Source organism: Leptosomus discolor, chromosome Z, assembly GCF_034619465.1.
Source record: "Leptosomus discolor isolate bLepDis1 chromosome Z, bLepDis1.hap2, whole genome shotgun sequence".
NCBI classification, from domain to species: Eukaryota; Metazoa; Chordata; class Aves; order Leptosomiformes; family Leptosomidae; genus Leptosomus; species Leptosomus discolor.
In genome coordinates, this window is record NC_141419.1 from 26,595,028 (window position 1) to 26,607,990 (window position 12,963).

General features: G+C 41.3%; 1 protein-coding gene across 1 annotated transcript in view; it reads left to right on the top strand.

Annotated features, from left to right (window-relative positions):
* Positions 1-11,023: 11,023 nt before the first annotated feature.
* Positions 11,024-12,963, top strand: part of PRR16 (proline rich 16) — a 113,541-nt gene continuing 111,601 nt past the window's right edge. The window contains exon 1 of the mRNA XM_086480316.1: positions 11,024-11,185. Coding sequence (XP_086336442.1) covers positions 11,024-11,185 — 162 coding nt within the window. The remainder of the gene's footprint in view (positions 11,186-12,963) is intronic.

The window sequence follows — 12,963 nt, forward strand, 5'->3', positions numbered from 1 at the left end:
ATGTACTAATAGAGGACTACATCCCTTCTTTTCTCTGGTGGCCTAAGACAGCCTGAGGCCTCACTGAGTGCCAGGCCTGATCCTCTTTGTCTGTCTCAGCGAATTCAGTACATGGCTTCTGTGTGACAAGGCCTATTCACAAGCCCAGAGTGAAGTTTTCAATAGGTTAGAAGACTGAGGGGTGTTCAAGCTGTCTCAAAACTTTAGAAATATCAGTTTCCAGTTTGTAAACATCAGTTAAATAGGCATTCAGAGCCTGTGTGAGTTTGATCCTATAAATCAGAATTTTTTGCTAGGAGGGCAAAATCTGGGCTCCAACCCCTTCTCTGGTGTCTAATTGCCATGAGAACAGGGAGTAGTCCAATGGTTAAAACACAGTTATGACAGTAAATATTTCAATAAGTACTAAGTAAAAGAAACAGTAAATACAAGAATTTAAAACTATGAATCTCATGGCTTATCATGTGTCTCTTTTGTAAGACAAAAAGTAAACAGAAACTGAGTTACCCAGCCTTCTAATGCTGCAGAAAAACAAAGCTGAGTCACCTTACTCCAAACAAGACATACAAAAGAGAGCCATGGCAGTTAATTCTGCACAGACATTTAGATTTGAGATTCTTGTCTTTGTATTGGTACGTGTATGAAGCCCTGTAAAAGGAAATGGCAAAACAAATTTTTTATATTTACCTCTGATTATTGTACAACTTATACTCATCTTTTACTCCTTAGCTTGGTGAGTGCAAAGACAGAATCTGTGCTATGCAAAAAGCATTTCAGCTATAATAAACTGCTGCACCACAACAACAGACCTTAAGTAATCAGAAAGTCTACCAACTTCAAAAGGCATCACATAAAAGCTGAGTTTTGATAAAAATTTCAACACTTCAGAATAAGTGATCATCGAAAAGGATCCTGGAAATGGTGATGCGTTTTTTCCCACTTCTTCATTAAACAACCACAAGAATTATGTTCTTCCTCTTGCAGAAAACAGAAGCGAATGTAAAAATCTTAAGGCAAAAGTTACAAGTTTCTGCTTCTCTCTCTAGTGACTGAAATCACATAGATTAATTAACTCCCTTATGCAACCCACACAAGAGTTAAAAGGACTTCTATCTTGACTTGAGGGTGCTCTGTGAGAAAAGAGGAGTATCTAAGTATGCCCTTTCTATCAATCTGGAGAAAGGATGCTTCATCTGATGGACCCTGAGACTTCAGGTCACCCTTTGGCTCCTGTACAAACAGGCTTGAGCATATGAATCCAATCTTTTTAAAGGAATCTTTCCTTTGTACTTAAATTGCTTGCCTTGTGAAGTAGCAAATTATTAAGAAACGACTAAACGTTTGGATCCCAAAATCACTGTCCTGGTTCGGCTCAGTTGCAATGCCAGCCCAGCCATGCTAGGCAGGCTGCTAGCAGTTTCGAGTCAGCCAAGATAGTTGGCCTGAGTTAGCAACGGGGATAGCCCATACCATAATGTCACAGTTGTTATAAAGAGGGAAGTTTTATTGACAAAGGGGAGCTCCTGCTGGGGTCCCTTCTGCTCCTCCTCTGGCTTTTCATGGCTCCTGAGGACTGGATATTCATTTGGCTGCATATAACTCTGTATATCTGTGTGGTATTGCTCTTCTCTCATTAAAATCTGTTCTCACTTCCACACATGGGTCTGCTCTCCTTTTTCCCAATTCCCCTCCCTGGCTGATGAGGGTTTGTCGGGTGATTCAGCGACTGTTATAGTTTAGCTCTGGATACAGGCTAAACGTATACAATCACAAATGAAAGTAGTCAGTCGAGCAATTTCTGTAAAACTTGGATTTACACGTGAATTTAAGAGAAAGCATAATGGCATGGAAATTTAGGAATGGGATTATAGATTCCAGTGTCTGTCAAAGCAAGAAAACAACTCTCTTCACAGAGAAAGAAGAGGTGCTCTCATAGTGGGCTAAAGTAGGCCAAACTAGCTGTAAACTGCCTAAACTGTTGGCTTGATCTTCCATTTTATCAGACCTCACAGGTTGATGAATGTACTTGCTTTCAGTGCCTGTAGTTTAAGCAACTTCCAAAGTAGAAGGTCAGTGCTGTAAAATATTTATGGAAAATTTAATCAACACTTCACTCTAAATAATTTGTCAAATTGAGCAGAGTTTTAAGAAGTTTCTAGAAACCTTTGTAGCTCTTCCTTTGTTGTTTGTTTGTTTGATTGATTGTTTTTAAATTCAACTACTGACAACGTTGTTGAAGTCACAAATTTACAAAGGTAAATTACACTAAATAGGGTTTATTTGGTTTGTCAGGCACACTACTGATGCATTATTTTTCAAGTGCAGAAAAAAGAATGGAAATTATCAGGGAGACACAAATGAACATGTTTACATTAAGCCTTTTGATCTTTATCATTTTATCTTTAGATGAAATCTGAATTGGTGTAAAAACTTCAAAATGGTGCTAATGACACAAATAAGGTATCTTCAAATGTTAAGTGCCTGAGCAATAGCAAGAGCCAAAGAAAATTCAGATTGTTCTTCCTTTGCTAATCTCTGGATACCAGAGCAGCCTAGGTTTGCTGTTCCTATACAAAATAATGCGCAAAGCTAGGGATAAAAAAAAAAATTAGGATTTTCACCAACTTTCAGACTGTAAATGGTATGTGGGTACTTCTTTTCATTCACTGTACTAATGTTGTTTTAAATTCTTTTAAAAATAGAGTTATTCTACTTAAGATCTTCTAAAGCAAGAATATTCAATGCTAAAACTGATATCAATGTAGAAGATTTACACGGCAACTTACTAAATATGGTACTTGACACCCGGACAAAAAGTAACTGGGTGTTGTTATTGGCTAGATAGAAGTATTCAGCAGTATAATTTTGGAGTGACTTTATAGGTTGAGACCCCAGGAAGAGAAGTGTATGTGTATTGGGTAAGACATAAGGTCCTTTTAGGCCAGTAGCCTGTATCTGGTATTGAATTACCACAGAACCAAATGACAGCAGTATAAAAACACATCACATCCCAGGGAAACTAAGATACAGAGCCTTCTGATCTTGGACATACTGAAGATGTTTCAGAAAACAATTGTTTGGATGTTTAGACCAAACTCTCTCACTTTTTAAAGAGGTTTGTAGGCTGTGGGTCAGGTCTTCAGGTAATATAAGTCAAGTATGTTAGTTAGAAGTTTAATTATAGCCACTTCTCTGAAAGTACAACTGGCCTGTTTTTCTCTCTACATGTTACCTACAAGTGTTTAATGGCTTGTCAAACAACCAGCCTGTGTTTCAATGGGAAAATTCAGTCTGATCTGGATTTTCCTCCTAATCTTTTGCAACATTACAGCTGTTTAAAAAAAAAAAATCATTAAAAAAAAAGTAAGATGGAGCTGCCTTTTGCTGTCATCTGAGTGCTATTTATTTTTCCTGATGCTTGCTGAAAAGATCAGGAAATATTCCACTGTTTTGAAAGAAAACAGATATTCAAGGTCAAGAAAATTTAAAGCTCTACCACTGTGTTGGTTTTGTACCTTTCAGCTGAGATTACAATCCAGAGTGCATACGCTCTAGAGCTCCTTTTTCTGAACTAGTAGCTAAAAATGGACCGGTGGTAATTACCAAGGAAGCAAATGGCATGCACTTGACTCTGAAGATTTCTGTTAGTAATAGTTCTTACCTAGGGAGAAGGGGAGTTGTGAGTTTTCCCAGCATAGCTGCAAAGAGTTGCAAATTCTCCGGAACAAATTCAAAGCTGAGGTAAGCAAGAACAGCCACTTTGAATGACTGGTGGATGAGACATTCGGATATCCACTGAAAATACTACTTTCTTGAAAACACCTGGCATCACTTCTCAAAGCATTACATAAAAGGTATGTGTCACTGTGCAACTGACATTTTAAAGACAGGCCATAGGTCCAGGAAGACTGCTAGAAATGTTGTGATTCCAGGTAAATTGATTGTGAGAATTTGCAAGGAGACTGTTTCCTGGAAAATATTGTTTAAAATGAAAAAAAGCATAGTGGAAAAGCATTAATGTCCAAATTAATAACAGGTGACATTAACATTATGTAATAATTAGTGAACACTGAATAACTGAAAGATAACATATTTTCAATTATAATTATCTGAATTTAGGAGTGGAATATGGGAATATATTTCTATAGTTTGAAGGAGTCTGGCTGGCACCCTTGGGTGCTTGGGTCTGTAATGTTACGGGCCCAGTTCAGTGAGGCATGGACAGAACCAGCGTGTACCTCAAGGGACTGCTTGGCACTCACAAAATCCAGTTGTATTTTCATCGGGTGCGTAATGGATTCTTCCCGCTTATGTTTCTGGCTTCTTTCTCTTAGCTTGTACCATGGCTTTTAACATAATTTGAATCTGGGGAGTAGCGGAGGAAGTAGCAGAGATTAATTGTCTGTCAATAGGTAATTCATCAATCTAAAATGAAAGCCTTGAATATGTGAATGTTCACCTTTGCTTTACGGTGTATGACCCAGAAAAAATCGGTTTTTAACTATAGTAGCTGGAGTGGGCTTTGAGATAGTGGCTGTATAAATCCACTGTAGGCCTGCAAGTTAAAGAATTGTATTTTTACCTTTCTATTCTTACTGCTGTACTCTAGTCCTTTTCCATGTTTGGGTTACTCATTTACTCTGGCATTCTCTTGCTTGGACTATTCTTGTTGAGGTGCTTTAGGAAAAATCCAGACAGTGTTTTTCTTGTGTGCTCCAGATGTTTGCAATAACATCCTACTGAAGCGAATGCCAGCATTAAAGGGATATTCCTCTACAGGAAGCACTTTGCTTCTGACGCCAACCAATAGCTCCTTAGGGAAAAAAAGGCACTAATTTATTAGCCAACAGTTAACCAGTAAACATAAAATAGTCTTGGTAAAATTAGATTAAGTATAAAACTTCCAGTAACTGAGTTTGAAAAACAAGCATAAGAAATGACTAACATAAACTATTCTTTTAGGATTACTACAGAAAACTATTTAGACACCATTCTCCTTTCAGTGTTACCACCTGTTTGGTTTTCAATTTTGAATTGAAAAAAAAGAAACTTCTTCTTTTTCCGAGCAATTATGCAGAAAGTATTCAACGGAGAAAAAAATATATTTTGCAGAACGTATTAAATGGAGAAAAAAATACATTTTATCTCCCATTATTCCTATACTTTAGAAATATTTTGATGGATATTTGCAAGAGAGATGCAATAAGCGTGATATAATCATGTTTTTCCTTCCTTGACCCGTTTCCTATTTATTTTTTGCCATATATGACATTCTATCAATTTGCATTAAGACAGACATTTTTGTTAATTCTCTCCACCAAAAGAGTGGACATTGAACTGAGTGTTTACTATGAGAGCAAATACATTTCTGTATCTTTCAAGGATGTGTATGCATATAGTTCAGTTTTCTTTTTCTCCCACATGAAATTAATACACTTTTTTTTTGCTTGGCTATCCAGTAGGTCATTGTCAAGGCAAACCATTGCACAGAGAATTATTTACACGATGTTAGAAGCCATTGTGTAGTATGAATGGACAAAGTTCACATAACCTGGACAAAGTTCATAATATTACATCACCTCTAGGTACTTGTATTCTGGCTGAGGTCTGTTTTATTGTCCTGTCTTACTAAATACATAGACTGTACTTTCTTGAATTTTACACTGAAAACTGAATCTTTGTTGAATTAAAAGAAGTCACAGATATAACTGTCACTCATATTTTTTAGTAAGATGCTCCATTTCTTTATCTAGGTATTAAGGGATTAGTTTGCAGAAAATAAATAATTTAAATTCTTTGTCTTTTGTACTTTTCAGAACTTTTGACATTTTCGAAGAAATAGCACTAGTTAAAATTTGACAGAAAAAAGTCCACTGCAATTTAGCACCTGGGGAATACTCTAGATGGAGGATGGTTCATTTGCTACAGTTGTTGCTTACCAAGGAAGCCTGATAGAACACCAGTAGTTCAAAGAGAATTTAGTTTCAACAAGTTTATCTTCCACCTAGGTAGTATTTCTTATTTCCCAGTGAAGAGCTAATAAATCTTGGCAGTTGGCATTCCAATACAGAGACATTATACAGATTTTTCTTTGAACTGTGTAAACTAATGTGACACTCCATCCCGAGCAGATTGATGGAAGTGAACATGACTTATGCATGGGACACATTTTATTCATATTTAATAGAGAAATTCTTGCATATATTTTTTAAGTTAGGCCAAAATAACTAAGTAATTTCTTAGGATTTGCCAGATATGAAAAGTAACTTTTATTACCACCCTGATTATATACTTTACAAGCAACATGCAATGAAAATAGATTTGGATTCCACAAAACTGCTCTACTTTTACTTCTAAAGGAGAATGACATACTTTAAGCTGTCTGTTCAGTTTCTTGAAAGCTTAGCTCCATGCAATAAAGTTCTGCTCTACAAATAATCAGCCCTGTACCATCTTTACCAATATGTAAGTCCTTATGACAAATGTGTGGATTGTGCACGTGACTGAAAGCAAGACATGACTATTTTCATATGGTATGCCTGATTTTAAATCCTTATCAAGAAGAAAAAGGTTGGAGACATAAGACAAGAACTTGGTGAAAAGGGTTACTTTGCCTTAGTTCTGACTTCCATTATGTTGCTAGTTACTGTTTGGAAGCGAGCCAACTTAATTCAGAACTATGTCATTTATTTCGTGAAATCCTGAGTTTGTTTTTATGGGAATAACTTGTTTTTAAAGAAATGCAATAACATATACCACATTTCAAAAAGTTCTTTCAATTTTATCTTTTAACCAAAGAGTCTTTCAGCCTCTGTCCTAAAGAACTACAACTCTATAGTTTGGAGGGTAAGCAGCCAGGGTGACTTCCTCAGCATAATTGTTAAAGATTTGTTTAAGAACTGAGAAAAGAATACCCCATTCAGTTAGCTATAGGAGCATTTCAGAAAGAGATTAGCCCACTATTATTTTAGGATAGAAAAGATAAATACTGTATTCAACCAGTATCTGGGATGTAAGCTACTGGCACTGTACTATAACTTAACCCATTGTTTTAATTACATTTAGGATTAATTTTGAAGATCTCAATGAATATATTAATTATCATGTGTCTAATATGCAAGCCTGTGGCAACTGAATTAAGCTTTCTTCCAAAATTTCATTTGGGATGAAAAGACAGGTTCATTTTTCAGTGCTTCCCTATCTTGTATGTGGAATATTTCCTTTAGGGACAAATTCAGAAAAGGGATAGAAAATAAACCCAGGCTTTATTTTATCATTCCACAAATTAGTTAGTTCAGCTAGGTATCTTTTTGGTTTGTAAATTCCTTAATTTTGTTTGGAAAGTTCGAAAACTTTTAAAATAAATCAGAACATTCAGATTACAAATGTTTAGTTTGACCTATAACACTTTGTTCAACTTCTATCTTTGATAAAAAGCACAAATCCCAAACAAAATACCTTCAACAGACAACAGCAAATTAATTTTTAATGAATCTATGTGAAATACTACCGACTTGGGGAAAGTGATATGCAGTTCTACATATGTAATTTGTAAAGTGCTCATTTGGTTTCTCTTCTCATACAAGAATAAGTATGAAAGTTTTATGGTACTGTTTCAACTCCTCCTAAGTAGGTAAGCATTTGGAGCTCTTTTTGTATTATTTTGTGTTTTTCATTAAGAAACAAGTGACTCAATTTAAAAATAATTACATTCCTGTATTTGATATGACTGGCCTGGCTGATTCTCATAAAAAAATATTATTTCTGTGATTCATTTATGGTTTTTTGATTTTTTTTTAATTTATTCTATGATTACTCATGATTTCCTGCATAGTTTCCAACTCTTTTTGTGATGCCACACATAAAATAAAAAGCATAAATAAAACAGCATAATAAAATCTCTGCTTTGTGTGTGTGTTCAGTTCAGACTGGGCTGAGAGAGGATATTTTTTTCCAAAAGGAAAAGTGCCACCTACTGAATCACTAAAACAAAATTTTCCAGCATCTTTAGAGATTTTCCTGAGAGCTGTCCTTTCCAACCACTGGTGAGGCCAAGCCTTACTCAACTTGTGAGCTTTAATGAGATCACAGCTGGCAATGGTATGGTTGAGTGCCACATTACTTCACTAAGTACCCATTTAATGTGTGTTTTGTTTTTGTTTGGGTGCTTTTTTCTGGATTAAAAAGTGTTAGTGGAAGATCAGTGAATTGCACTTTGAAGGTCTTAAGCTTTTACTTCTAAAATAACTTTCTCCCACAAGATTTCTAGGGAGACTTCTTGTGCACCTTCTGCATCTTCTTAAGGGCCTACAGAAGTCAGACTTCCAGTAAAGAGTTACTCCTCTTTTCCCTGGTTAGCCATTTCTGGTTTGGTGAAGGTGCAGATAGAAAGACTTCAAAAAGGATAAACTGGAAACAGAAATAATGTTTCCTTGCAGAGACAGAAGCAAAAGAAATAGAACAACTAGTAGATAACTTTGCTATGGGACACTACCTATTAGTTAACTGAGACATGGTTTAGCAAGGTACAGCACGTTTTTTAAGGGCATAAATTTGCTTTCAAGACCAATAGGACAATGGACTTTACTCAGGATTTAGAAAAGCTGTCAGGTTTTTTTGGTGATAAGCAGTAGATACTTTGACGAACATAAAATATCAGCCACTATATAATCCCGCACAGCTCTTAGAAGAATGTCACTAGAAATGTGGAGGGATTGGGGAAGACTTGTATCTTCAAAAGTTTGGGCAATCTCCAAACATGGTCACAGGATTAAGGAGATTGGATAATCACAGGATTACGGGTAAAGTCTTGTCATGACTTATAACTAACTGATGAGATAGAACAGGAATCTATTTTCCCTCCTGAAAGTAAAAATATTTAGCAGTGAGAGGTACCAAGGTTTTATACCGAGACAATAAAAAAGTAAGCAACTGTATAGGAAAAAAAGTCTAATTGTGAATGCTCAATTAGGCTAAACAAAATTTAGAGGGTAGCAAATACAGTAGTAATTTTGTGACAATGTTGATGATTTCTACAGAAACGTGGTAGAAACAGTCCCTTATGTATTTAAGCCATGTTATGTATAAGCCCATACAATATATACTGTTATAGAGTAACCATAACTTCTGTCAGAAAATAGACTTCTTCTTGAATAGTAAACTGGATAGGTGCTGGCTTCTGCATGGATAGTTTCACTGATAGCTTTTTATACATGTTTGTTTGTTTTTTTTCTTAGAACAATGCTTTTGAGGAATAGCATGTGAACATATTAATTAAAACTTAGTCAACAACCTGTGAGTTGCTTTCTTCCTAATTTGGTGGTGACCGCAGTTTGGAAATTGAGACTGTATTACTTGGCTAGCTTCAAAAATCATATGATGTTGTTGCTCATACAGGAACAGTAAAGCAAAAATAACCATCAGGAATGCTTTTTAAAAGTCAAGTGTTGGGAGAGCTTTTGCTTCGGTGAGATGAGAAGAATCTACCACGAGACTTGAAGAAAGTGAAAAGACATGGGCTCTTCTTGAACACGGCCTCCTTGAAATTGTTTAAAAGTTCTATGAGACAAATTATTTCAGCCAAACACCGTAGGTTTTATAGTAGTAATAATTACACCTAAACCAAGACACTAAGAGGTACTGTGAGGCCCTGTCTATTCATACCCCAGTCCCACACCCCTCCCAGAGACAAACTGTCACTAACTGAGATTTTTACCACGTGCAGGCACACTGCTCTGGGCAAGGTTTCTGCTTTCCCCCTCCTGCTTCAGCTAGGTTAAAACCTCTCAGGCTGCCAAAACTCTCAGAAGCATTTACAACATCAAAGTCAGTTGCAACCATGCAGGGTGATCCTCGAAGCATGGTTTGGCCTCATGCCCTCTTCTTGCTTTTCATAGCTACTGGGAGGTAGAAATACCTAAACATGCTGCTTTTTTGCAGTAAGGTGAAAAACCAGCAGTGGTGAGTGGTATCTAGCAATCTCTTCCTTTTGCACCACAGGCTGATCTCTGACTAATGCTAGGGAAAGTGTGTGTTCAAAAGCAGCTCTGGTCTCTATTTCAGCGAAAAAGCCTGCTAGCATGTTCACAAAAGCTATTCTGACTCATGTGCATTTTTATTTCTGTCTGACCAGATGCACAAGCTTTACTTCCCCATTAGAATAGGGTCCGCTGATCACTGCGTGTTTGCAGGGCAGTATGTAGGGGTGGGCAGAGACACACGTCTAAGTGACTTTTACCAATTCGGTGGCATTTACAAAACACTGTTCTTCGTATAGCCTCCTTGCAGCAGCAGAGTCCGAAATGAGCGTGGTGCACCCCGAAGGAACCAGAACGGTTACTTTACAGCGCAGAGGTGTGCGCGCGTCACTCCCGATTACGACTTTTTTCACCAGAGACAAGCACTGCTGTTTGTCCTTCGACAGGAACGCTCGCAATGAGCCAAACCCTAAAAGCGTTTCCCTTTTTGGGGGTCTGTTTCGGCGCGTCAATATTTTTCTCAGCCAGAGCTGGGGCAGAGCCGGCCCGGGGGTCGGGTGTCTCCGGGGTGACCCCCCGCCGTGCGCTCGCCCCCGCGGGCTCGCGGGCGGCGACGATGCAGGCAGAGCGCCTCCCGCGGAGGACGCGCCCTCCCTCCCCGCCCCCCGGGGAGCACGGGCGGGGGCGATGCCGCGGCCGGCGGGCGCTCCTCCCCCGGCCCCTCTCCCCGCCCGGAGCCGCAGCCGGAGCGGGAGCGGGCGCGGGAGCGGGCGGCGGCGCGGGCGGGGCGAGGCGCAGGCGCGGCGCACGGCGGGCTGCAGGCGGGCCCCCGCGCCGCTCCCGGGAGCCGATGGCAGCTGCACAGCGCGGCCGCCCGGCGGAGCGCGGCGCGGCTCGGCGCCCCCGGCGCGGGATGCGCGGGCGGGCAGGCGGCGGCGGCGGCGGCAGCGGCTGCGGCAGCGGCAGCTCCGGGAGCCGGAGGGACGGGGCCGCCGCGCTCGCCTGACCTGCGTGCTCCCCTGGCCGCGCCGGGCTGCCCCCGAAGGATGTCCGCCCAGTCCAAGGGGACCGCATCCTCCTCCTCGTCGCCGTCCGAGGGGCCGCCGGCAGCCTCCAAAGCCAAGGTGAAGGAGCAGATCAAGATCATCGTGGAGGATTTGGAATTAGTCCTGGGGGACCTGAAAGACGTGGCCAAGGAACTTAAGGAGGTGAGAAGCGGAGGGCTGCGCGGACCCCCGGTCTGCCCCGTGGGGGTCGAGCACCGTTCGCCCGTGGGCCGGGGGCTCTGCTTCCGCCGGGGCTCCTCTGCCGCCCCCAGGCTCGTTCCACCACTTCTTCACCGCGGATCGAGCAACTGGTGTCCAGGCTGGGGACGGGGCTGCCCCCGGCTGTGCCCCGGGACCGGCGGCTGTGCTTCGCTGCAGCTCCCGGCCATCCGTAACGGGACTTGGCGGCGCGTCTGGAGCCCCGTGTCCCGGGTGCCGTGCGCCCCCGGGGCCGGTCGTGCTCCTCTCGGCTGCCAGGCGGCTTTTCCCGGGCACTTTCCACCTCGGCGCACTCATGGGAGTTTGGTGGCTTTTTTTTTTTTTTGTGGGTTTTGTTTGTTTGTTTCTTTCTTTGTTTGTTTTTCCCCGGGAGGCCTGCGGGGTCCCTGCTGGGCGAGGAGGATGTTTGGGAGAGCGGCGGGACCCGTAGCCTTGCCCCATCCCCGGCTGTGCCGGGCCGGCATCCCGACGGTGGGAGAGGCGTCGGGAGGGGCTCCACTCCCGCTCCAGCGGGTTTAACTTTTTGGCTGGACGGTGCAGCCCCATATTCACCCCCAGGCAGCGGCGCGGCTCGGAACTCCCGGTCGATGAGGGCTGGGGGGTGCCGGACCCGCCCGCAACCCGCCGTCCAGGGGGAAGGGTCCCTGCCCGGCTCGGTAGTAGCGGCGCGGCGAAGTCTGCTTCTGCCTCTGCAGCCTGCTTTACCAGGAGCTGAGCGCCCTGTTTATCTTGCCTATCTGGCAAGATTTGCCTTTGCAATCTTCCTTTCGCCGGTGGCGAGTGTCATCTCTCCTAGGTTAATCTGCAGGCAGAGTGTACTTAGCGCGGGCATGTTCCTAAGCAGAGAAATGCTGTAGCTGAAGGAGGAGAATTTGGCTGTCCTTTTGGAGATTTCCACGTTATCTTGATTTTTCTACACAACTGGTCGACAGATGGTTGGATTATGCACCGAAATTCAAGTCCAGAATCTCTGTGCGTTGCTTTATAATCCTGTATTTGACATTTATAACAGGCTGTGGTTTTTTGCTATCAAATACTAGTTTTCTATTTTAACAACATTGTCAACAAGTTTTGTTGTACAGAATTTTGCCGTCTGAGGCAGTATGAAATTCACCCAGTGCTTCGCATAATGTTGAAAGATGCATAACCACAGAGCTCACTAATCACAGCTGTTAGACTTTTTGGTCATCCACAGTTCTAGAGTTCTTGTTTTTTGAAAATATGTCTGTAATTTCTCTTTTCCTTAACGTGCTGCTGTCTGTGCTTTGTAATTTTTTGAGGTATTTTGCAGAGGAAATAAACATTGTTTGTAGGGCAGTTCTTTCAACATTTTAAAGACTGATAGAGCAAACTGGCTTCTGTTGCTGCAGAAGCAGATTTTTAGGACCTGGAGAGTATGTGCTGTTATCTATCCCGTGAATGTAAATCATTCTCTGCATGTAATCAGTCCTAGCTTTCCTCTAGGAAGCAAACAAGATCACTGTAGGTGGAGGTAGTATGTCATCATTTGCTGTGGCATGTTTTATCTGAGCAAACTTGTCTGTTCTGGTTGACTGCATCTGCGAAAGAGAACTGGGTTTACATCTGCTTGATGGGGAAATGGCTTGTGTAGAACTCCTTTTCCCAAGTAGAGTGAAATGTGAAAGGGCAGTTGCAGAGAAATAGTGCTGTAACTCTATTTATCGTGTACCTGTTGAAGGGTGGAGGGATTGCCAAGACCA